At 34.8% G+C, this 24,906-nt stretch overlaps 1 protein-coding gene across 1 annotated transcript in view; it reads left to right on the forward strand.

Annotated features, from left to right (window-relative positions):
• LOC142352843 (uncharacterized) overlaps positions 1-20,254 on the forward strand; it is a 30,924-nt gene extending 10,670 nt beyond the window's left edge. The window contains exons 4-7 of the mRNA XM_075404995.1: positions 4,248-4,307; positions 8,466-8,594; positions 11,640-11,813; positions 19,764-20,254. Of these exons, the coding sequence (XP_075261110.1) occupies positions 4,248-4,307; positions 8,466-8,594; positions 11,640-11,813; positions 19,764-19,901 (501 nt within the window). The 3' untranslated portion in view covers positions 19,902-20,254. The remainder of the gene's footprint in view (positions 1-4,247; positions 4,308-8,465; positions 8,595-11,639; positions 11,814-19,763) is intronic.
• Positions 20,255-24,906: the final 4,652 nt, after the last annotated feature.

Consider the following 24,906-nt stretch of genomic DNA (forward strand, 5'->3'; position numbering starts at 1 on the left):
AGAGGAGCGGGTCCGTCAGCATCAAAAGCCATATAGAGATTGGCTTCTGGGATCAGCGCTAAGAAAGAAGATTCATATTCGCGTTATCACGTACATTAGGACAAAAATAAGTTCTGCGCTTTTGCGTAGCTCCATTCTCGGCCTCCATGGTACTAGCTCCATCCACCCGCGCCCTGCAGTAGAAGCGTCAAAAGCAATCATTGCAGAGGAAGGGAGAGAGACTTGTCCTACTTGTTTATATTTTTTTTCGTTTCTGATGCAACAAACTCACTACAAATTGTATTTTGATTGCTATTTATCATTTCTATTTTGTTTTTAATTCTGATGCTTATCACTCTCTATCGTTTGATACTGATCCTTTAAGTATGGACTATTGTCAGGATTTATAATAATTATACACACGAGTTGACTTGCTGCCCCCGAGTTAACCAACTACCCTTTTAGGGGCGAGGCTTTCTTTTTTTTTGAAACGTAAATTACTCAGACTATAACCCTAAAGTTAGATATCTACATGCTCTAAAATGTTAAATAAATTAATCAGCATTGTTATTAATATAATAATCTTCAAATTGTGGCTGTTCGTTTTCATAGATAAAAATAGGATTTGAAGGCTCCTATTTGTCTTTTAACGGGTACTTTCTTGTGTTGATCGAGCAAAAACTCGGTTAAAACATTTTTAAAGCAAGTTTTACTGTTAAAAGTTCTTATTGAAGAGGGCAACTTGTTCTATTTTTGAACGCTTTTCAAGATTAAAGATTTGTTACTCCACTTCGTTTTCGTTTTCTTTTATATTAATTTGATTTGTTCTCTTGTTCTGTGTAGCGTTATGGCGACTAGTAAACATTTTAAAGTTTTCGGATGTTTCCCATTGTCTTATATCTGTTTGTAGCTTCATTAGGCTAACTTTTGAGGTAAACAGTTCGGCTGGCAGGATACGATCCTTAATGAGAAGATCAATGGGGTGGTCAAATTTTTGACGAAAATAACGAACTTTTATTCCCCAGTTAATTTGCCTGTTTATGCAGTTCATATTTTTCACGGTAAGAGTTTGAAGGAATACTCCACTGAAAGAAAGATGAGAGAGTACAACTGACTTGAAAACATCAGTTCTTACTTTTAAAGGTATTTGATTTCTTACGAGATGCAAAGAATGAATTGCATTAGCCATTTTGCTTAAAACTGAGTTCAGGTGATTTTCAAAGGTTAGGTTTGAATCAATTTGTACTCCCAGATAACGACATGCATAAGCTGGTTTGATAACTTTGCCTTTAAAAGAAAACTCTGGATCCGAATTAGTTTGATTTGTAAAGAATAACATCTCTGTTTTATAGGCATTTAAAGTGGGTTGATTCTCTGTCAGGTATTTGTCTGTTTGTTCTAATATTTTTTTTCAATTTTTGGGGGAATATTTTCATTACGTTCAAATTTGCATTTAGTACTAGTGTCATCCGCAAGGTGAACAGCATCATTTTCACCTTCCAGCTTTTCAGAAAAATAGTTGACATGTAACAGAAAAATAAGAGGTCCTAACACAGTTCCTAGTGGAACACCATGATTAATAGTTATTTTATCTGATAAGTCAATACCCAGTTTTACGCATTGTGTTCGGTTGTCGAGAAAAGATTTGAGAAGTAAAATTGTTGATTGAGAGAGGTTGAAATTTTCACCTTTCTTGAGAAAGATCTCATGTGAAATTGAATTGAAAGCTTTCGCAAGATCTAAGAACACAGGACCTGTGTCGTTATCTTCAATATCTCCTATTATTTTTTCAGTAAAGTCAAGGACAGCATCAGTTGACGATTTTCGAGATTGGAAACCGAATTGTTTTTTGTTCAAGAGCGCAAATTTTTCAAGATAATCTAACTGATTTGTAAAAGCCTTTCAAAAATTTTTGCGAAAGTTGGTGTTACAGAAATTGGACGATAATTAGTTAAAACAGAAACATCTCCTTTCCTGAAAATTGGTGTGATATGTGCATCCTTAAGAATTGTTGGAAAAATTCTCTTGAATACAATCGTTAAATATAATCTGAAGATGTGTCCCAATAGCATATTTTCCGGATTTCAATGCCCAAGCATTGATGTATCCCGGCCCTGGTGCCTTGTTGTTGTCTAGATTGTCAATAACTTCATAGATTTCCCTCAAAGTAAAAGGTCTAAAGTTAAACTCTTGAAATTTTCGCTCTATTTTTTGCGACGTTCAATGCAACAATCTGCCCTCTGTAGATGCCAATTTCGCTGAAAACTCTGTTAAAAGCGTTACATATTGATTTTTTGTCTTTCGTTTTTAATTGTTTTTATTGTATTTTTTTCGTTTAATCACATTTTAATAATAGGCCGCGTCCAGTCATGAGCCCGAACATTGTACATCGGTAAGTCTAGTGACTGGACCTCGTGTTTCTTCTGTGCGCGCTTCCATTTGTTACTCCAATTTTTACTGTTTCAGCACATTTTGCTCTCTGAACACAGGTCATGGAGAAAACACTTATGCAGTCACACGCCCGCATGTATTGAAAATCGAGTGTGGTGTCTCGACCTCGTGTTCCCTCTGCATAAGCGTTTGGTTTTTGCTCAAATTTTTTCAAGTTTTTTTTTGAAATTTTGGTCTTTTTTTAGGTTTCTCCAGCCTCAAGAGCAACATAACCTCCTCCAGGTTTTGATAATAGGTTACCTCATAGTTTCTAGATGTAATGGAATGTTCTTCAAGATTTTATTTTTACGAATTCAAGCCATTTTAAAATATTTGAAATTTTTTCAAGTTTTTAATCTTTTCGATTTTTTTTCATTTTTTCCGGCACCAGGGCCCTAGTGACCTCCTCCAAGGATAGTCAATAATATGTTGCTTAGTTTCTGGAGTTTTTGGAATGGTTATCAATATTTTAATGACTCCAGCTTTAGCGACTTTTTGATGAAATTTAATTTTTTCAAATTGTCGGAAAATTATTATCATGTTGCAAGTTTATGGATCTTTATGAGCCACTGAAATTATTTAAAGCTTGAAGTAGGGATACTGGATGGTCTCTTGAGACTATGAAATCGTTTTGAAGTTTTTAATATCATGAATTTTTGCGAGTTTTTTTAAAATTTGCGATTATCAAAATTTTTGAATATTTGTATCCTTCTCTGAGTTTAACGATCAACTGGCCTACGAAGCTTTTTCTAAGTTTCGCATATGGGTAACTTGGCAGAACTCCAGGGACAAAAAATGGTTTTGAACTTTTCATTCAATGCGAAATCTGGAAACTTTTCTTATAAATTTTGCAATATTTTGCTAGTTTTCAAAATAACAGTTTTTTTTTCTATTTGATTTATTTACTAACAAGTCTAGAAAACTAAACGTGGCAGAGTCGAATCAAAGCTAAACCGTGGCTAGCTAGTGACGAAGCCAGCCGCTCGCTGGTCGTTTGAGAGCAATTTGCCCGACTTTATTATGTTATGTTTTAATTCATCCGTTTGTCATTGGTACCCTGCAGCTCGTTAGTGCTTTACTAAAATCAAATAACGACCGCTCACTTCAGTATAAACACACACCGCTCACTTCAGTACAATTGTTCTATTGATGTTCCGTTGTTATTTATTCTGCGGATGAAACTGGTTCTAGTTTGACGATTCCCCAATCCCGATTTTCGTGTTTGTTCATTTTCTCGGCTGTGCTCTGTTGGGGTATGTGTTGCTTTGAATTTTGGTCAAAGTAATTCAGTCAACGTGAAATCATCTGTTGCATTTGAACAGGAAGGTAAAAACAATGCAAGCAATCAAAGCCCAAAAAGTATCTCCGTGTTCTTCATTTTGAGGTCTGTTCATAGGGTTACATGATAATTTGCCCAATGCCAACTTACCCAATGCTCTTTGATCTTTACTTCAATTATCAGATGTTCTGTTGTGATAGTTGCATATAAAGTCACAAGGGCCATTAAATTATATAGTCGGCTAAATAGTTGTTCTGGTAGTTTTAACAATAGGGTAAATTAAAGTTGGCACTGGGTAAAATGGCATTGGGTAAATTGTCTTTGACACCGTTCATATCATTCAATCATTTTTTCCTGTTTGTCAAGTGGAATTTTAAATTCAGATTAGATTTTGTTTGCACGAAATGGTTATGCCGCAACCAGCGATAATTCAGAAAAACAAAGATTGTTCAAAGCATATATTTTAAATGATTGTTATCAATGCCAGACGAGAAAGAAGCCATGTTAAGAGCTTGCTTGATCGTTAGAGTGGTTGAAAAGTGTATTTTATTTGTTTCAGCCGGAGATTGTGAAATTCACACATCATGTCTCGCGCAATCAAAGCTGCTCCGATCTGGCTGTAAGTCGAAATTTTGCCTTTTCCCCATTCAAGTCCCCCCGTTTATGGTATATTTACGGTAATATTAAAGGGAAAGAGGGAAAGACAAAATAATTTATACCTCAGGATTTATACATCTGAAAAAGACAGGATTGCTCTCATTCGATAGCTATTTCAGATTAGGATGTTACTACAAATGGTTTTGCGTCTTTCCCATTATAGCCCTCTGAGCCAAATTATAGCACCCTGTTATTGAATTATGACGGGACGGAGTTAATTAGATCTTAGGTTTCGAACGGTTTGTTTTTAATAATCCAATTCAGTTTGTTTTGTTTCACGGAACTACAAAGATGGAACAATACCGTTGGAATGCAACTTGTTGAATTATCCATACGGCTGAATCGAGAAATAAACTCAAAATAACGGTAATCGAAATATATGGGTACAGACTTAGTCTTGAGGTTCGTTAAAATGAGCCACCCAAATGAATAACCAGAAATGCCAACCAAAATAACCAGAAGTGTCAAAGGAAAGCAAGAGCGAATTGAGACTGAAATGTGTAAAAATAATATCAATAAAGGGCTAACGGACAGTTGATAAGGAGTGACCAACTGATTGTGATGACCGGATAATTCAATCGGCTGATTTGTAAACAACAGAGCTTAAAAAGCAAAAGCGTTCTGATGAGAAGCAATGCAAGTCTTGACTGGAAAATCATGGACAGTGGACTTTGAGCAACGGTAATGAAAGGCGTTCTAATTAGGGGTGAGTTAGGACTGGTACTTGTCAAGATAGTGGAGCAATTGACTGTCGCCTAAAAAGCAAAAAGTGACAATGTTTTCGCTTTTGCCGATTTTCGGCTTCATTCGGTGAAAACTTTTCTGGGCTTCAGAATGGGCCCAATGCTTTCGCCGAATGATGACGTGTTCAGTTCAATTGATCGGAAAATCCGGCCTGTCCCAGGAAAACTTGGGACTAGCAAGGGGACAGAGACCATGGGGTAGAAATCCTTAAGGGTCCATACGGAGACGTCGACCTGTAAATTTATTGACGTTTTGTTCCATCTACAGCGTACTTGTTGAGTTGGCCAATACTCCCGTAAGAAACTCCAAAAACGAGTTCTCATTTGTTGTGATGATCGCCGAATTTTTGAGAGATTTGTCTTTGCCAGTGAACACGCAAAGCGACAAGTTAACAGATGAACAACCTAGGAGGAAATGATATGGCGTCAGTGGTACGGGTTTTTAGTATTTTTTTAAAAATCAATAGGAACATTTGTAAGATGTCTGGAGTTCATGTTTGTCTGTTTGTCACAAGAAATAGTGGTAAGAATTTTATCAGGTAGCGTTCAGAACCTATGTCTTTATAAAGTAGTAGTTTGGAAATTCATACCAATCTCCTAAATTCGACCACAATGGGGCATTTTGAAGTCTTTTCATACGGGAGTATTCGCCAACTCAACATGTACGCTGTAGATGGAACGAGACTTTGAAAAATGTGCAGGTAGCCTGCTCGGTATGGATCCTTGAGGATTTCACCCCCATGGCAGCTGTCCTCTTGCTAGAGTCCATTTTTCCTGGGACAGGCCAGATTTTCCGATCAGTTCAACTGAACACGTCATCATTCGGCGAAAGCATTAGGCCCGCTGTGAGACAGAGAATTTTTCCCGAATGAAATCAATTTCGGCAAAAGCAAAAATATTTTACCAAGAGACAACCATTTTACGGCACTATTTTGCCAAGTTCCTCTCCGAACAATGTTAGTTCTTCTCTTCAGCTTATCCAAACCATGCTAACCCCTCATCAGACCGACACTGTCCATGAAGTTCCAACCAAGACTTGCATGGCTTCTAATCAGTAAGCTTTTCCTTTTGTTGATTTATCCCGCCTAAACGTTGAATAATCCCCATAGGTGGTTTTTAAAGTTGATTCTTCTCCCGACTGTTGATTTTTAATTTAATCAGCGCAAAAACGCCTAAATCATTTTAACCAAAGTCTGTATTAATCGCGCTAGTCCTCAAATATTTTTTAAATTAATTTTGAGCGGAAAAAGCAATCGTTAAAAGGTGTCAATAGACCGTCTATTATCATGACGACAGTTCATAGCAAATAAAATTACCTTGTATAGAGGTTTAAAAAGATATTAACTTTGCTGCAAGTTTTCATGTTTTGTGTTAAGAGACAGGCTCCTAATGAAAGCCCGATTTTTTGCTAATTATTTAGTGATGTATCTTGATGCTGCTCAATGAGTTGAAATTAAAAAAAAAGCAATGCAGACTTCTCTAAAAGGACAGTAATTTTGTTTCTTCTCAAATTTGGAATTTTTTTGTTACAGCGCAATGGCTTTGTGCCTTTCAATCAATTGATAGCTGTTGAAAGTATGTGTTTTTACCATCTTTTGATAAATGTTCTGAGTAAATGTGCACAGTCAAAGTGATCTTTTGAACGCGGCGTTTAAGAAAAAATGTTCGACCTTCCTATTTGATGCTAGAAGTTTTTCGAAACGCGTGTGCTTCTTTTCAATTAAAGAAGAAAATATTAATTTTGCCGGAAGGTTTAGCTATATTAACAATCGATACTTTTACTTGACATTAACAAAAGTAACCGTTATCTGTAAATAATAAACAATGACTTAAAGTTTATGCGAATTCACTCCTCCTGGTTGTATTGGTGTGTCTCCAACTTAAAAAGGCTGGCCCTGCTAAAATTATTTAAAAAAATGCGTTTTCAATAAATTCCCCACACATTTTTGAGCAGTAGTAAAACAGCCAAATTTTTTATGTGCTTTGTGGCTGCTATCAGATAGCATTGTGAAAAACAATAAGGAGAATAAGCATTTTTGAAAAACGAAGTCCCCTTTCTGTGTTAGTTTACACCCGGTGAGAGGAAACATAATACACCTTGCCATTTCTGTGCAAGATCTTGATATTGATAACTCTTTTAAAATTCGGAAGATGCTGACCAGATCTTATCGACATGTCAAGAAACTTTCTTGGTGCAGCTTGTTGAGATCTTGACATATGAAAAAATTGCTTCTGAAGCAGGAAAACTTTTCTGAATCAAATTTAGTGTTGAAACAAGGCATTATAAAAGAGAGCAAAACCGAAATTGAGTTAATAGCTGATTTTTTGCTACGTTGAAATTTGTTCAAGAATTCATTAATGAGGCCAAACTTATTAGCGTCACTCAAAACTGGTGGTCCCCTTTGTTTTCTACCGAAGTGACTGTTATTTTCTTAAGGCACTGCAAGGGTTACTATAATATACAAGCGTTTTCTTTTTAAGTAACAAAAAGGAGTTTAATTCCGTTTAATCTGTGTTTTTTTATTTGGGTTAAACGTGGCTGTTTGAGCTCTCAATTTGGAAGAGCATATGAACTTGTAAACGTGTAAGTTTCTCAGATGTTCGTTTTTGTTTTTCAAGGACGTGATATGTTTGTTTTAACTTAACTACTTTAAATGCAGTCCATCACTTCCCGATCTGAAAACCGTTAACATCAGAAGACCGTTTTTACGATTCAAAAAATTTGCAAAATCAGTCATCATTTGTTTACACCCTTGTTAATTAAACCTGTATAAGTTTCTTGGTATCTTCTTGTCCCTCTCAAGTATACGAAAGGTAGTCAAATTTGTAAAAAAAATTAACTTGTTTAGAATTATAGACTTAATTCTTTTTTCTACCACCTTAGCAACTGAAACTAAACGAACTCAGGGCAGTTATTTCCGGCAATCCAACATCGAGCTAACTTTTTTCGGTCCTCTTGATTTTGTAGGATTGCGAACGATATAATAAATAATGAATTTGCTAAGTTTTCTGATATTTTCGTTTCAATTCAGGTGTTTGAATCGCTGCTTGATGAGAATTCTCCCATTTGCCCTTTTGATTCTCTAAACATTCAGAACACAAATTCTAGTCTCTCTCCGGCCTTATACCTTGCACTCGGGACCAGGCACCCTCGAGTAATGTGTATATTGAGCTACAGGAGCATTACAGGGGAGAATCATAATTTGATGAAATAGGTTAAAAAAGCACATATTTTATAAATTATGATTTCCCCTCTAATGTTTCTGTAACTCAATATACACATTACTCCCTCGTATCCGGGCAATACGTCCGGAGGTTTGCTAAGAATTATGTGCTAAGATTATATCAATTTGATAAATTGAGGTCTTTGGTTTTAGATATTGGAATCTCTGCCATGTGAAGAGAATGACTTGGTGGCAGTTGTGAGAGATACAGCTGGGTGGCTGTATGCTATTAATAAACGCAATGGGATGTATGGCAGGCTACAGAATGACGTAGCACAAGAGGTAGGAACACTTTCTAAAATTGTGATTAATATTTGTTCATTGAAGATCAATTAGGTCATTCATGGCAGATGTTAGGGGGCTCTAAACAGGCGCAACTATGATCAAAATTGTAAAATACTGGATTTGAACCAGCATTTCTTACTTGCCAAGCCAATTGTCCTTACTAGTTTTACACCAACTAGTTTTAAGCTCTCAAATTTGGGCATTTCTTAGAACCCATTAATGTTTGTTCCTCGGGACTTCATTTCTCTAGCCAAGTTTACCTTGAACAAGAAGAGTAAGCTTCTTGTCAAGCTATTTCATGTTTGTCTTATGCACAATTTACTTAAAGTTTCTCTCTCTCTCTCAACCTTATAACAGTAAAAGTTTCTGTGTGACATTGGTCTAGAATTTCGAAAGATATCACGTGGGAAAAATCATCTTGGCAGCGTTGCATTGATTAGTTTGCTAAAATGCGAAAACGATATTCGACTTTTTTGTTGCAACAAATTTTTTCAGTTTTTTTAATGAGGGGGTCAATGTGTGCTATCATTTTGAAGATGGGTGCGTTTAAAATCGAAACAGAAGCTGTTTCCTTGTAAATTTAAAGTTTGCTCTCGATTAACAGGCCATTTCATTTGGGGCTATTGTGTTGACAATGATTTTTTGAAATTGGCTTAGAAATTTTGTCCTTATTTTTTGTCTGAATTGATAATTTTTTTCCTTATCTGTTTGCCTGACTCTCTTTCAAAATTAATACATATTATCAGGCGAAAATATCTATCAATTTTGTAAAGTTCTAAGTTCCTATTTCTAATGGCTCCCTGTAGAGTTATCACGGAATATATTAGTGAAAGCAAGCTCACTTTTTATCTTGATTTTAGGAATGAGCAGAACTGAAAACCCCATAAATAAAGTGGATAAAAATGAAAATAAAAAAAATGACCTGAACATGCAGCAACCAACCTTTAAATTTTAATATCATAGCCGAACAGTGTTCCTTGTCTTCATTTGTGTTCCGAACCACTTGGGTTGGAGCAGAACTATATACTCAAATGGTTTTTTTGTGAGTCAATTTTGGCCGATCGATATATTCATCTTAGAGGGTTGTGAGTGTTATCATTAGAAAGCCCTCCAGCATAGAATCTATAAAGATCTTTTTTTTCAATTTCGTTCTTTCCACAGGGTTATCGAGGTTTCAAGTCTTGTGAACATTTGACTGATTTGCGTTCTTTTTGTTAACATTTTCTGTAGTTTTACGCAACGTTTGCGAATTTTGCTAAAAATATGTTAAAATTGTTAACAATAGTGTTGTTGGTTTCACCTCTAAATACAAAACAGTGTTAATCACAGAAAAGAACAATGCAATTTTGAGGCGTACTAATGGCAATTCCAATAGGCTTCCTAGGGAGTTTCAAGGAAACCTATGTTGTTTTTAGCCAAAAGCTAGATAGGTTTCCTTTTTTGGTCGTTTTGACTTTAAAAAATAAATTTTTAAAAAAATAAGCAATGAATTATTTAGCTTTGCTAATTTTCCTTTTTTGGCCAACTTTTAGCCTAAAATTGGCAAAAATAGGTTGCATTTTGTTTCTAATGAAATAAAATTTAATTTTTATGTTTTAAGTAATGATTTTTTTGCTTTCATACTACGAGTTTTCGCAAAAATTTTCTGATCATTTTCCGATAATTGAGGTTCTTTCCTTTTGTCACATTATAGGCGGGTCAGAAATCACATTACTGGCATCCTAAAAGAGGGCACAATTGAACACACTACTTTTCCAGTGAATAGATTGTGGTTTTACCTGCTTCGACGCCCTCTTCTGGCATAATTTCGTATTTCAAAAATTATGGCTGTTTTTCGTTCTTCTGTAGTCGTTTGACATGTTCGTGATAGCTGCAGTCCTTAGAGGCTTCCTACGGAGGAAAAAAGGAACATATGTACTGATTTCAGTTGATGGCAAAAGTTCGTCATGACCTTGAAATCAAATGTATTGGAAAACTTTGCTGCTCTTTTATGACTAATTTTTACTTAAACTCAGTAACTACAGGTTGCATATCAAATCATTGTTCCGAGGAAAGTTTTTTTGAACATAAGGAATGATTTTAGTGCATCGCTTATGGTTTTAATGGCCTCGATACCGGTCTTCGTCTTTGTTTGTCGTTCTTTTGCAGTCGATTGATTTTTTATGGATATTTACAGGTCTTAGTGGCTTCCTATTGATAAACAAAGAAAACCATGCACTGGTTTCAGTTGATAGGTAAAATTTTTTGTGACTTCGAAATCAAATTTTGAAAAATTTTTATAGACGTCTTTTTTAAATTTGCACTTTGCTGTTCTTTTTGTCAACTTGCTAACTAGTCTCAATAAATAAAGCTTGAAAAAACGAGGCACATTTGAACATATCTAAGGTTTTTAGTGCATTGGTTATTGCCTTAACGGCTTCGATACCGGCTTTTCGCATGATATTTAATTTTTGATTTTTGTCTTATCGAAAAATAAAAATGTATTTTTTAACTTAATGTTCTTTTTGTTCTTTTTTAATACTTGTTACCTAGTCTCATTATTCAGAAGTCACGTATCTCATCATTGGTTTTCCAAGAAAGCGGAGTTGATTACGGATTAGATTATGGTTTTTGTCGTTTTTGGTTTTCTTTTTCTACTTGTTACCGAGTCTCATCAAAGACTGGTCCAATGTTTTTTTCTAGTGAAGAACCAACTAGTTTCTTTCGTTTCGGTTTTCTTTGACTCTGTTTTGACTTTGTTATTATGTAGTTTTTTTTTCAAAAAAGATACATTGAGTTTTAAATGTAAATGTTTGCTGTTGTTATTTGATTTTTTGTTTGTCTTAACTCGTAGTCTTAGTAATGGCAGGTCTCATAGGCTCACTAATGTGGTTCTATTTACTTTACTAACTAATTTGAGTTGGAAATATTTTTTTACTCATACACCATTTAATTTCGATCAATATGTGAGATTTTTGCGGAATTACTTTTGCCAATAATTTATAATTATTTTGAGTTCTCGTAAAAATTTCAATAGTGCTACGTTTTGCATTGTTTTTGCAGCCTTCGGACTCTTTAAACGTGGCTGAGGACTTGCCTGATTTGCTGTACAGTCCCCCTGGTTACTCCCCCTCACTTCGCTTCCCCTGTGAGGCAGTGGCTCTGGTGGACTACGCAGTGCCGTATTCTGATGATACTACCATCATGTTCAAACGAGGTGATACACTCTGCGTTAAGGTGAATAGCTGTTTTTTTAAAAAAAAATTACAAACTATTCTTCGATAAATAAATATCAGATTGATGTCGGGTTTATGAAGATTTCTTGTCTAGTTAGTATTGTCCTTCTGGCACTAACAAAATCCCACTTTTGACTCTTTCTCAAGTGTCGAGAAAAGCGTCTATTTTAAAAATCCTTGGAACATAAATCCTAATACCCCCCCCCCCCCTGCGTGACTTATACCCAACACGCAGGACCAGACACTCTCGTGTCCTGGCAATTGCAATTCGTCCCAAGGGTGGCTAAGGTTTGAATGTTCTAACATATACTTAGATATCAATTGTCGGATCTATTCTGTTTCGCCCCCTCCCCCTCCCCCCCCCAGTGTTTTTTATGACCCCCAGTTACAAATTATCTGTTATATATCACGTTACTATGTAAGAAAATAGCACGTGCGCCTGGGGGTCATAAAAGATTTATGCTCACTAAGCTGAGGAGAGGGGGGGGACAGAATAGATGCCAATTGTCTTGTATTGTCGAATAAATTAGATATCAATCTATTAGACAATATTGGCCATAACTAATAAATTAGATAGCAAATTATTAATTTGGACTGCGTTTGCATCTCAAATTCTAGAATTTTGCCCCCCCCCGTGAACAAAATTTGTGTTTCCTTTGGCTTGGGGAGAAGGATGAAATTTATGCACGATGGTCAATGCTTGGTAAATTTTTCAATTCTGAAAACTCTCGGCCGATTATTATTAAGGAGCGTTTACCACAGAAAGACAGAGAATTAAAGCAAATGGCCGAAAAAAAGGGTTACATTACTACAACAAAGAATTGTCAGGTAAAGGTGTTTTATAAAACCCAGGAAGTGTTTCTCAGGTTTTGCGCTTTAAATAAAGAACAGTTAGATAATGGGAACAGTTTTATTGTCAGACAAAGGAAGCGACAATTTGCACAGCATACGAAAGATAGTAAGTTTAACAACAATACTTCACAAGTATCACAAACAAATCCTTCAAATTTCTGTTTGAGAAACGTTATTCCTCAGGCACGCAATATATCAAAATCTAGTCTCAAACGTTTACGTTTATCACCCAATGACAACGACGGGTGTGCTGCTCTAAGCGATTATGTAAATCTGCAGAAAACAGCGTGACATGAAAATATATTGTGTGAGGTGACTAAAACGTCATCTCATTTTAATATCTCAGCCGAGTAGGAATCAAAAATTCGGATTAGCTGGCAGATAATGACAACGACAATTGTATAAGCACATTTCAAAATCAGAACTTTGATAAGTAGTACCTAAACCACTAAAAATGTTTTTAGGTTTGAATATTAGATCTCTTAGAAAAAATTTCGATGAGTTGCAGATTCTTAACGATAGCTTGAAAGAACCACCGGACATAATTGCACTAACGGAAATATTTCAAAAAATTGTAATAAAACCAAGAACAGTTGGTAAAGGCGGCGGCGTAGCTGCATTTTTGAAAGAAGGAATTTCATGTAGCTTGATAGATTATGAAACGTATCAGGAATGTTCAATTCTGCGAATCAAAAAAAATAAAGTGAAGGGCTATATCTGTTCTTTACCGACTTCCTTCAGCAAATCTGGATAAATTTTTTAATTTCTTTGAATCAATGCTCCATTTTCAGCTGACCAAAAATTCGAAAACCTTAATTTTTTGCGATTTTAACATTAATATCTTAGAACAATCATCAATGAAGAAGAGACATTTTGATATAATCGAATCGCTCGGATATCGAATCCAAAATAATGAACCAACTCAAAAAACAAATCTCAGTTCTTCCTGCATAGATCATATCATAACCGATGATGATTTGTTTTGCAAAACTTATGAAATTTCTATTTCAGATCAGTATCCAATTTGGAGTAAAGTTCCCTTTTGGTTGCACTCTATTGACCAAAAAAGAATTATAAAATACCGAAATCTGAATCAATTGACTGACCAAAAACTGCTAAATTTTTTGTTTTTGTTAGATCAAAACATGAAGAAATCAACGGAATCAATCGATGGCAATTTAGTATCGAAAATTATGCAAACGCGAAACAGATACGCGCCAGAGAAAAAATTAGTTATAACTAAAAACAGATGTCCCTGGGTTAATAAAGAAATTAAGAACCTTCTCAAAAAACGCGATCAAGCCAGAAAAAAATGGATTTTGTCTGATAAACCAAAAGATTGAGAGAAATATGTTTCTTTGAGAAATGAATTAACAAGCAAAATTAGAAAATCAAAGCCAGCATATTTTTCGCGGTTGACAGGTCAGAAAAATAGCAAAACAGTTTTTGATACCTTAAAAATTCTAAGATACAAAAAGAGACGCAAGATGTAGATTTGGACGCTGACCATTTAAATGATTATTTTGTAATTATCGTAGAAAAAATTCTGTCTGAAATTCCTAAATTACAGCTACGCTAACGCAGTAATTGTTTCCACAAATCATTTTTTATGCATAGTACAAACGTACTGGAAGTCTTGTCCATTGTAAAAACTTTGAAAAACTCTAAGTCAAGTGGTTTTGATCAAATCACTAATATGGTTCTTCGGTTATGTTTACCTGTAATAGCTGAACCGCTAGTTGACATACTCAATGATTGCATAAAGAGCCATACTTTTCCGCAGTTCTTCAAAATTGCAGTGTTGGCACTTCATAAAAAAGGGAACGAAAGCTATAGACCTATAAGTTTGCTACCAACCATTAGCAAAATTTTCGACAAAATTATTTACAAAAGAATGGTTAACTTCATCTCGAACAACAAACTCTTTTCTTGTAGACAGTTTGGTTTTTGCTCATCAAAGAGATCATGTATTCATGCCATAGTTGAAATAACAGAAAATATAAGATTGTTTATGAATAACAAAAACCCCTGTGCATCAGTTTTCCTTGATATAACAAAAGCTTTTGATACCATTGATCACTCACTATTACTCAACAAACTAGAAATTTTTGGTTTTAGAGGCCATTTCAAAAAGTTTATTCAGTCCTACCTCAACAACCGCCAACAATGTTGTCTTCCAGTCTAAAGCCTCTGAGATAAAAATATTAAAAGGGCGTCCCACAGGGCTCTGTGCTTGGCCCACTCCTCTTCTTAATTTTTGTTAATGGTCTACCAACAAATATGCAAAAATCGGAAATCACATTGTTTGCTGACGATACCAACATACTTTTTGGAGGAAAAGATATTGAAACAAATATTAAAGATTGCTTTACGGAGGCGATATCATGGTTCAATAAAAACAAACTTTGCGTTAACTCTAAGAAATCTCCGTTGATGTATTTTGGTAAATACTTAGGGCTTAATTTGAACCCAATTTTGCCCGATTGTGGACTTCAAGAACTATTATCTAATTCCAAAAATGATAGTTTTATAAAGTTTTTGCTAAGCCCGTGATCTCTTACGGTCTATTGGTTTATGGCTGCACAAACAAAAAGAGACTAGCAAAAATTGATATGTGACAAAGACAAACTTTGCGCGCCATCTTCTATCGAAAGCGGACAGATAGCCTTCAACATTACTACAAAAAAGACAAAATACTCACTGTTTTTGACTTATAATTTCTTGAACCTCTGAAGGAAACTGTTGAAGAAATTGCAAAGAGATCTCCTTGCTCTCTCATTGATTTTGAAAATGTGTCATCCTGTAAATACCACACACGGAACCAGAAAAAGGTTTAATAAGGCAGGTCAAATTTAATAATGCAGCAATTGGAAACTCTCTGCGGATAAGGCTGACTAAGACTTATAATTTTTGCAAATCGAATTACCTCTTTCCCTCAGATATTGAAATTCAAAAAATGAATTCAAAGCAGCTCAAAAATTTAGTAGATCAAATTTTCAAAAACTACTTTTTCGACAGTAAGTCTTTTTTTACTTTAATTTTTGGCTGATTAGTGGCTGAGGTACAAACTAACTCATTCTTAATTTTCTGGAAAGTAAAATATAATTGATGAGTTTCTCAAAAGGGACATCAACTAAACGAGCTGTAAAGCTTATCTGACGTACCTCTTGGAAACGTTCATAGTTATTATTTGTAAACTGTTTTCAAGGAACTTAGCTCATTTTTTTTAGTGAACAATATTGCTTATTTCTTCACTCACTATGATTTACATAGTCTAAAAGAGGTCGGTAATCCGTCGCAACAATTTAGAATTGCTTTCACTAAAGAACTGCATCAAAAGTAAATTAACAGCCCCTAGATTTACGAAGTAAAAATTCAGTTATTGACGCAATATTGCGCCATCTTGCCGTAAAGTTTCAAAGAATTTTTACATCATTGATACCCTTGGCTAGTAATTTTGTCAACTTATGAATTTCAGATTTTGCGTAATGGTAACGTACCGGGTACCCCAATGTAAAATTGTTCAACTCGGTCCAAGTCACATAAGAAACAGAAAGTTGGCACGAAATCACAGTTCTCGCTTTTTTATGTTAAACGCGAATGCAAACTAAATTCTAGTTGAAGGACTGAACAAACGTGAGAAATTGTGAAGTAAACAATTATTGGGAAGAGCACGAAAATTGAATTAAGATCTCTATTGAAATCTAAACTGCCAAATTTAATCATAAATTAATGACACCAAGATTGAAGAGTTGAGTTTTTTCTTGTAAATTTTGGAAGAAATGGCTTACTTTATGAAAATTAAAAGATTGGAAGAACTTTATGATTGGAAGAATGAAAAGTTTATAACAATGCCTCTTTACTTCTGTTGATCTCGCGACATGGTTTGTTTTTGACGTTTTGATTATATAGGCTGAAATGGTACCATGATAGAAACAGCAACTGAAAGCAAACAGGCCAATGTTCAATCTGATTGAAGTGAAAAAGTAGTTCAAAAAGCTAAAAACCCAACTACTGATTTAGAAAGCACTTTGTTCTCCTATTTAAGAACACGCACAATATTCAAAAAGATTGGCATCTGTAGAAATGAAATTTCTAGTTTAAGCTATCTTAGGAGATTTAAGAAAATATAGCAAAAGTACTAACCTTGTGTTATTTCCCAGAAGTTTCGACTTCAATTAGAATCAAATTATAATGGCTAACTAAGGTAGGACTTTATAGGCGGTTTATTCAGCAAATATTGATCTTGATATGTAATGGCAGTTTTGACTTGGTCTCATATGAACAAATTTAGAAAGTCTTATGAAACTTAGATTTCTAGAACCGAAATAGAGGTCATATTCTGAAAATGGTATGAAATGGTTTTAATCATGTGAATTTTTGGGTCTTTTTCGCATCAGATCTCCGCTTGATTTTTGTAGATTTTTAGAGCTTCCTTTCAATTTAATTTTGTAAATGAAGTCTCTCCTTTCTGTTGGTAAGACAGAGAGTTCGTTAGATTTCGGCTTGTTCTTGATATAATTTTCTCAGTAGGCATAATCACTAGAAGTTAGCTGGTGAAAGTTAACTTTTTCTAAGTATAGGATTGTGCCCTTATTTTTATAAGTTAGTTAGGGCAGAAGGTCTTGAAGAGAATTAAAGTCGCCTAGAGAGCCAACATAGAGAAAATCAATACTTAGGAATTATTTTCAACACTTGTTGGAATTTAGAGGCTAAGGCCCCTGAACCACCTTAGCTGAATTTTAAATTCTACATTGGCGATAGAGTTGGGATTCGGGAATTACTGATTGGAAATTTAGGATATTAAAGCTTTGCTGATGGATTTTCAGAACAATATGAACAGCTCGTGAGGTGGTAAAATGAAGTTTGAAAAGTTCTTTTACTGTTTAAGATTTCTCTTAACTAAGGGTTAACTTGTTAATTATTTTTTTTCTCCTTACTAACCAGTTGAATAATCGAATGTTTCATCATAGCAAAAGCCTAGATTCACTGTTTATATCAGTCCTCGATTGATATAATCGGTTAACCGCCCCGAAAAACGATAGATGTCCGGGCACGGTTATCCAAAGAGCGCATCTATGACTGCTTTTGTTATGAACGTTTTCTTTGAGCAGTTTTTTTCGACCAATTTTTTTGATTATAAAATCACTTTCTTGCTGAACAGTCTTCGTTGTTTTCCCCGGTAATACTCTTTCCTGTGTTTCGATTTCTCTAATTTCTTAGGATTATTCAATAGAGCTGGTGTAAACTCAGAGATAGAATAGACAATTAGAAAAGAGCCAAATTAAATTCTCGAGAATACACATTGATCGGTACCAGCTTTGATTAGTTAGTCAGGAGTAAGGTCTCTAGTAAATTTGCAGTCTTTTATTTGTATGTAAAATGTCTTGCAGTTAGAGTTTGTCTTTAGTTCAGAATACAGCATAGCTTCTCTAAAAAAGATAGATGGTTTCACAGAGATCACTCCATTAATAGGTAATAATTGTTAAGTAACTAGGAGATTCTTAAGATTTATAGCAGAATTGGTACTTTGGTCCGCAAAATTTAGTTTTTTTTTCAGTTAGTTCTGCAGTAAACCAAGTTCGAATCTACTTTTGTGTACGTTGATACTGTTAGATTTTTTCAAGGAGATTTATTTTCTTTCTTGCACGTTGACAACATTCGAAACAAATTTGTAGTGGCTGATGCGCTGCCAACTCTGTTTGCTTCCCAACACATGCATTGACTGGTTCCAGCAAAGGACATGACACAAAGTGGCGATGTGGTTCAACGCAAGGCAGAACATGTGCTCACCATAGATCTACGACCTTATGCTAACCAACATCGTCAGAGAATCATCCTGAATCAAGAACCAGAACAGACACTCACCACTGAAAGGGGGTTCAAGCAATCTTTGGCGCATTTGGAGAATTCCAAATGAAAGCTGTGTCCCATTGAGTTGAATCGTTCAGTAGAATTATAATGTACCAAGCAACAATGTGGTGCTGAGGAGAGTCTAAGACTTTGATTGGGCAGTGCGTTGAAACGTTTGGAGTTCTGTAGTTTGTTGGCCATTGGAAAGATTACAGACACACGGAGAGAAACTACCGAAACAACTGTTTTCCGAATGATTATAACTAAGGTGCAGTGTATAATTTTTGTTCATGTTTATTTCTTGTACTTTGTTTTTGTAACTATTCAGGAGAATAGTTAAGTCCGAGAGGGTGGTGTAGAAATGAAATTTCTAACTTAAGCTATCTTGGGAGATTTAAGAAAACTTAAGAAAATATAGCAAAAGTACTAATCTTGTGTTGTTTCAACTTGAATTAGAATCAAATTATAATGGCTTACTAAGTTAGCACTTTATAGGCGGTTTATTCAGTAAATTTTGATCTTGATAAGTAATGGCAGTTTTGACTTGGTCTCATATGAACAAATTTAGAAAGTCTTATGAAACTTAGATTTCTAGAACCGAAATAGAGGTCATATTCTAAAAATGGTATGAAATGGTTTTAATCATGTGAATTTTTGGGTCTTTTTCGCATCAGATCTCCGTTTGATTTTTGTAGATTTTCAGAGCTTCTTTTCAATTTATTTTTGTAAGTGAAGTCTCTCCTTTCTGTTGTTAAGACAAAGAGTTCGTAGTTAGATTTCGGCTTGTTCTTGATATAATTTTCTCAGTAGGCATAAGCACTAGAAGTTAGCTGGTGAAAGTTATTTTTTTCTAAGTATAGGATTGTGCCCGTTTTTTTTATTAGTCAGTTAGGGCAGAAGGTCTTGAAGAGAATTAAAGTTGCCTAGAGAGCCAACATAGAGAAAAACAATACTTAGGAATTATTTTCAAAACTTGTTGGAATTTAGAGGCTAAGGCCCCCGAACCACCTTAGCTGGATTTTAAATTCTACAGCATCGCGCGCTGTTTTTTAAAAACATTTTAGCTCTTTTCTTCACCCCCCCCCCCCCCAACACCAAACACACGAAGTATGGTAGAGGTTGACCCTCTATAAGTGATATTTTTACGTCCTTATGATGGCATTGAAATGGTTAGTCCTAAATTATAAATATAAATCATCTGGCTTCAAATCAAATCAAATTGGAATTGTGACCAAATATTGTTTAGGGTAAAAGCAAGGGAATGCTTCTGGGTTATGTAAAGAATGACGATGACGATGACAACCAACCAGAAGAGACCAAAGACAGACATTTTCCGCTCTTCTCAGTCCGATTTCTGTCTCAAAATACAAACGTGCAAATGTGAGTGATGGCTCGTTTCAACTGCTCTGGAATCTTGAACTACACGCTGAAGTATCTCGAGTCAAAATTTACCGAACTTTCATTGCAGCAAAAAATCCACAAACTCTAAAAATAATTACGGAGCTGGAAATTTTTTTCAAAAAGCTGGAAAATTTTGTTCGAAAAGATTTTCAAAAAGATTGGAAATATCAAGCAATAAGTTTAAATTTTAGCGTTTGAAGGTCAAGTTATGGTGGTCTTGTTGTTAAGTTCGTTGACATTAGAAATATTTGATGGGTGTCCAGCTTTTTCACCCTCTATCATTTCACCCAAATTATTTGCACCCTTGTCTCATTTCACCCCGATTTTAACCCTTTATATAATTGGTACTATTAACATAGGAACTTTAATCAGCGGCTCGTCCGATGATATAGAGCTATCACCGCTTAGCGAATTATCCGCTTAATTCGGCTATAAATTATCAGTCGCTATTACACCTATGTTTTAACACACTTAATGGCCATGGTCATGCCTCAGCGGCCCGTGAGACTTGATGAAACTACCACAGCCGAATGTGGGTTCAAATTGTTCGCTGAAGAAAACATCTTTTTAATGTCAACAGCGAACTTGCGGGTTGATATGATAGAGGGTTAAAAAGAAGTAAAGCATTTGATCAAACCCAATATCTTTGTACCATAAGAGGTTCATGTTCGTCAGAGCGATCGGAAACGAAGTCTCAACTATCATTTAAGTTAATGTGTATCTTTGATCTGTAAATTAAATCGATGTTCTTCTTGAAATTGACGGATACTGTACGCAATCATGAAAGTTTATTTGTTTCAGAACTCAAAATTTGTGTCTTAAAAAATTGAAGACCTAAATTTGCATGACGAAATGTAATACAGAAAAATGAAAAAATCGTGGTTTTGAAATATCTGAGTTTCTTGTGCTGATAATCTATTATTCTACTTGTAAAATTTCCATTTTCTCAATTGTGCTAAATTTCAAGTGCCTATTGTCTTGTGTTGACCGACATTTAAATCTTTTTAATTCCTATCACACTGTGCCTAAAACTACGATTCCAGAATACTTTTTATATTTTGTGACAATTTTGTAAAGTTATTTATAGATATAGCTAATTTGTTAATGCTTAGACAGTAATTAAAGCTTAATATAGTGATGCATTTTAAACGGAGGTTGACAAAATTGCCATGGACTGTGAATAATGAGACTTTTGAAATCCAATCATGATAGGATGCATCTCATTTAAAAACTCCAATGACGGTTAACTTCATTTTTGGCTGTCCTTTTTAAATCAGTTGCTGATTGCAGACGTTTGGCTGCACGATTTGACGTCTCTCCGACTGATAAATAACTCGTAACATCTTGACTTTTAAGTATTCTAAGTAGCTTTAGAAATTGACGAAGCTAAGCGTAATACTACTCTTATTTTATGCTGATCTCAAACGAAGTTTGGCATTTATTTGGGCGTCGCTCTTTTCGCCTCTACAAACGGGAAAGATTCAAGTTTTTCTTTTCTTCATCTTCAGAAATTGGAAAAAAAGGGTGAAGTTATGTTGGGCACGAAGATCTTTTTATATCTTTACTTTCTCAAATTGTTGAGAATGCAAACGGCGTCTGAAGTCATCAGTTGAGTTGAAGCTCGAAAATTGTGAAAATGAAGAGAATTTTATAAATGCGGAAGAGTTGAATTTGAAACGTGCAAAGCGATGTTTCGACTTTGATTAAGGTGAACTTGACAAAAGGTTTTTGAGAGTGTTAAATAATATAGTTCAGCTTTAGTTTTAAGCGAAGAGCGTTGGTTACGCTTAGTACAATTAATTACTAGCTTTGGTCATCATTGCTACTGGCAGGTTTAGTTATGAATACTTTGAGCAGGTTTGGGTGAAACCCCTGCTGCCAACAGTGGCTGATGGTCAACATTCGACAATGAGCTAGAAAGTCGTGTCATACCGGTGAGCTCTCAAGAAATATAAGTTACAACATTCAGACATGCCTCCTCATTCACTGTGATTAGTCGATAGTGGTTATAGCTTTAAAGCTGTAAGCTGAGCGGAGCTATATTGCGGTGTTCTTGGTTTTTTACAATCCAAAAAAATTGGATTGTATTCGAAGAGGAGTACTGGCGGAGCGTCTTTTTCAAAAATATCCCCATTTTCATCTGTTTTTTTCCAATTTTTTTGCCTCTATCTACTGATTTAAAGTTTTTCGCAATTGCTTTTCTTGTTAACTTTTACACCTGGAGATTTGCTACAGGTATTGTGAACAGGCAGTGACTTCAAGGTTATACAGGGCAGTTTTTACTAAAATGAAAGATACATATTTGTAATTTTCTTCAGGTTTTTGCTATTTTTTTTCTGGTTGCTTAGGTTTTCTCGGAAAGGATTTAGTTGGGTCACCGATTGAGCAGAAATAATTATTAGAAAATACCATGTCAGCATTTTGTAGGTATTTTTTAATTATTTTTTGGTATTTACTTCTGTTGTTTTCCTATGTTGTTTCTGAATGTGAGAGTTTTCTCTGGTATGTTTGTCTGTCAGTTGGTAGCCAATCTTTTAATGAAACAATTTATTTCGCACCTTTGACCAATAGTTGTTTCGGATTCTCAACTTAAGTAGTAACTTTTTCAGAGCTTTCACATGTTAGTTTTCTACTTTATTTCGAAGTGGTTGTGTAATTCAGTAGGAGATTATTTTTGTTTATTTGTTGGCTTCGGCCTAAGTAAATAGCAACTTCAATTATGTTCCGGAGTCTTCCGGCTGTGTGTTTCTACTGGTTTTACCATTCGATCACATTTTTTCGTTTTAATGTAAGATAAAACTGGTTCCGCGAATTAGAAATTAGCATTTTAGCATTTTCAGCAAATTAAGCTTAATTTTAGTAGCCACCTTCGCCTAATATAGCACGCCTATTTTCAAGCCGAAGAATTTCGTTTGTATTGGAGCTCTGTCTTTGTTTTAAAAAATGCTTTTGAGCTTTTTCCGTGACTTTGACTTTTGAAATGGAATAAACAAGCAAAGATCGGCGAGCATTAAGTTGTACCCATGGAGTTGGTTAATTTACAGAAACCATATTTAAGTGCTTAATGTACTGACACATTCAAGGTTAAAGAATAATATTTAATGAGACAGATAGTTTTTTGAGGATGTAAACATCACAAATTTAATTAATAATTTCTAATTTCAAGATTGTTGTTTTGAAACTTTCTCTTTTTCAATTTCCGCTTGATTACAAGGCAAGGAAACTTTTTTGAAGTTTAATACTATGGCAAGAAATAGATTTCTCTACTAAAGAAGCTATTCAGCAGAAGCTGAAGGTTTTTCGAAGATTTTAGGCACCTTTTTGAAACTTACATTTCGGACCACTTCCCTATTTTTAGCATTTATATAACCAATTCTTTTTTGTAAACTTCAGGTTTGCTTTTTTGTAGTTTTTGTCAAGGAACCGCTAGTTTTCATCCAATGGGTGACTTTGAAAATAATTAAAGTTTTAATTAGTTTCAAATTTTAGTGTAAATTTTTGTTTTACTTTGGCTTTTTAACTGCAATTGTTTAACGTTTTTATATAATGCCAGTTAATCAGAAAACTACCCTGTAATTTGTAGCCTATCTTGCTGCTTGGCTTTGAATCGTTTTATACAACCAATAAATGTTTCTGAGGACAATAACAGTAATAAAATTCCACTAGGAACTTGATGTTACAAAAAACAATTCAATTTGGTTTTTGCTTCTGCTTGTTTTTTTTGTGTCCAGAAAGATATGTGTGCCAGTTGGACTCTTTTTCCGAACTTTTGTACAATAATTATCGGTTCTGGAATCATTAACAACCAGAGAATCTACAATACAAATTCTGTTCTGATAATTCTGGAAGTGTAAAAATTATTTTGCTTGGTTTGGGTTATCCAATTCTTCTGCTATTTATTTGGAAAGTCTTGAGAGTGTTCGTTCAACTCGTTGGATTTTATTCAGAACTTGTAGTGCTATGGTTTACCATTGCCTTCGTCGAGCAAAATTTAAAGTCCCTTCACCTCATTTTGCGCTTTTTTGACAATTTGCATGAAATTTTTTTCTGATCTCCCTTTACTAGTTGCTTTCTCAGTTCATACTACTCAATATGTTTTAAACTACAGTTGCTCTGGAAAGCAATTTTAGGTGAACTGAATTACCATCGAAAAACGAAATCAAAATATAAACCGGATAAACCCATGAAGCATATTTTTAGATTCCCGCTACAATAACTTTGTTCTTATAAGTCTTGTTCAACGTCTCTAATACGTTTTAGCAATGATGTTAGCCCCCTCATCTTCTCATTTTGAAACACGTGTGTGCATAACTGAGAAATGCAATCAAAGTTGTTTGCACTTAGAAAAATTTTTTAAATGAAAAAAAGTATTTTTCAACAATCAATTTTTATCCTTGCTTTTCTGTTCCTTCAGTCCTAATCATTGGTATGGGAATCAATGGCGACTATTTTTTGACAATCTGCCGGGTATATTTCAGCTTACAGGCCAATTAACCACACTCATCTAATCTAATGAAACTGCCAAGGAAAAAATCTCTTTTGACACCACTAAAATATATTAGACTGTGTGGTACGGTTGTACCAGATTCATCGGATTTTTACTAAATTATATTAAGCTTGTCCTTGCCTTAGTAAAAGTCATACCTAATCATATTTCACTAATGCTTATTTTACCGCCAACTAATAAGTCAAGTTTTCAGTTGTTCACACTTCCCACTTTTAATAATATTCATTCGCTAAACTTTTTCTCCTTAATTCAGTTGTTCTTAATCTTCCTAGTATTGCAGTCAAAATAATCTTATCTGAATTTGAGAAGGAATTCCACGTCACCACATTAGAACTACAATTGTAGCACTAGTGCAGAGTGAAACTAAAAGTGGTAATCCGGCAATTTAGTAATACATTGGATTCGCGCCTCGAATCCAATTTAGATAATCTACAGCGCATTTGTGGCTTGGTTACATATCTCCACAGTGAGAGTTATCACA

This window comes from Convolutriloba macropyga, chromosome 14, assembly GCF_964194025.1.
Source record: "Convolutriloba macropyga chromosome 14, txConMacr16.3, whole genome shotgun sequence".
NCBI lineage: Eukaryota > Metazoa > Xenacoelomorpha > Acoela > Convolutidae > Convolutriloba > Convolutriloba macropyga.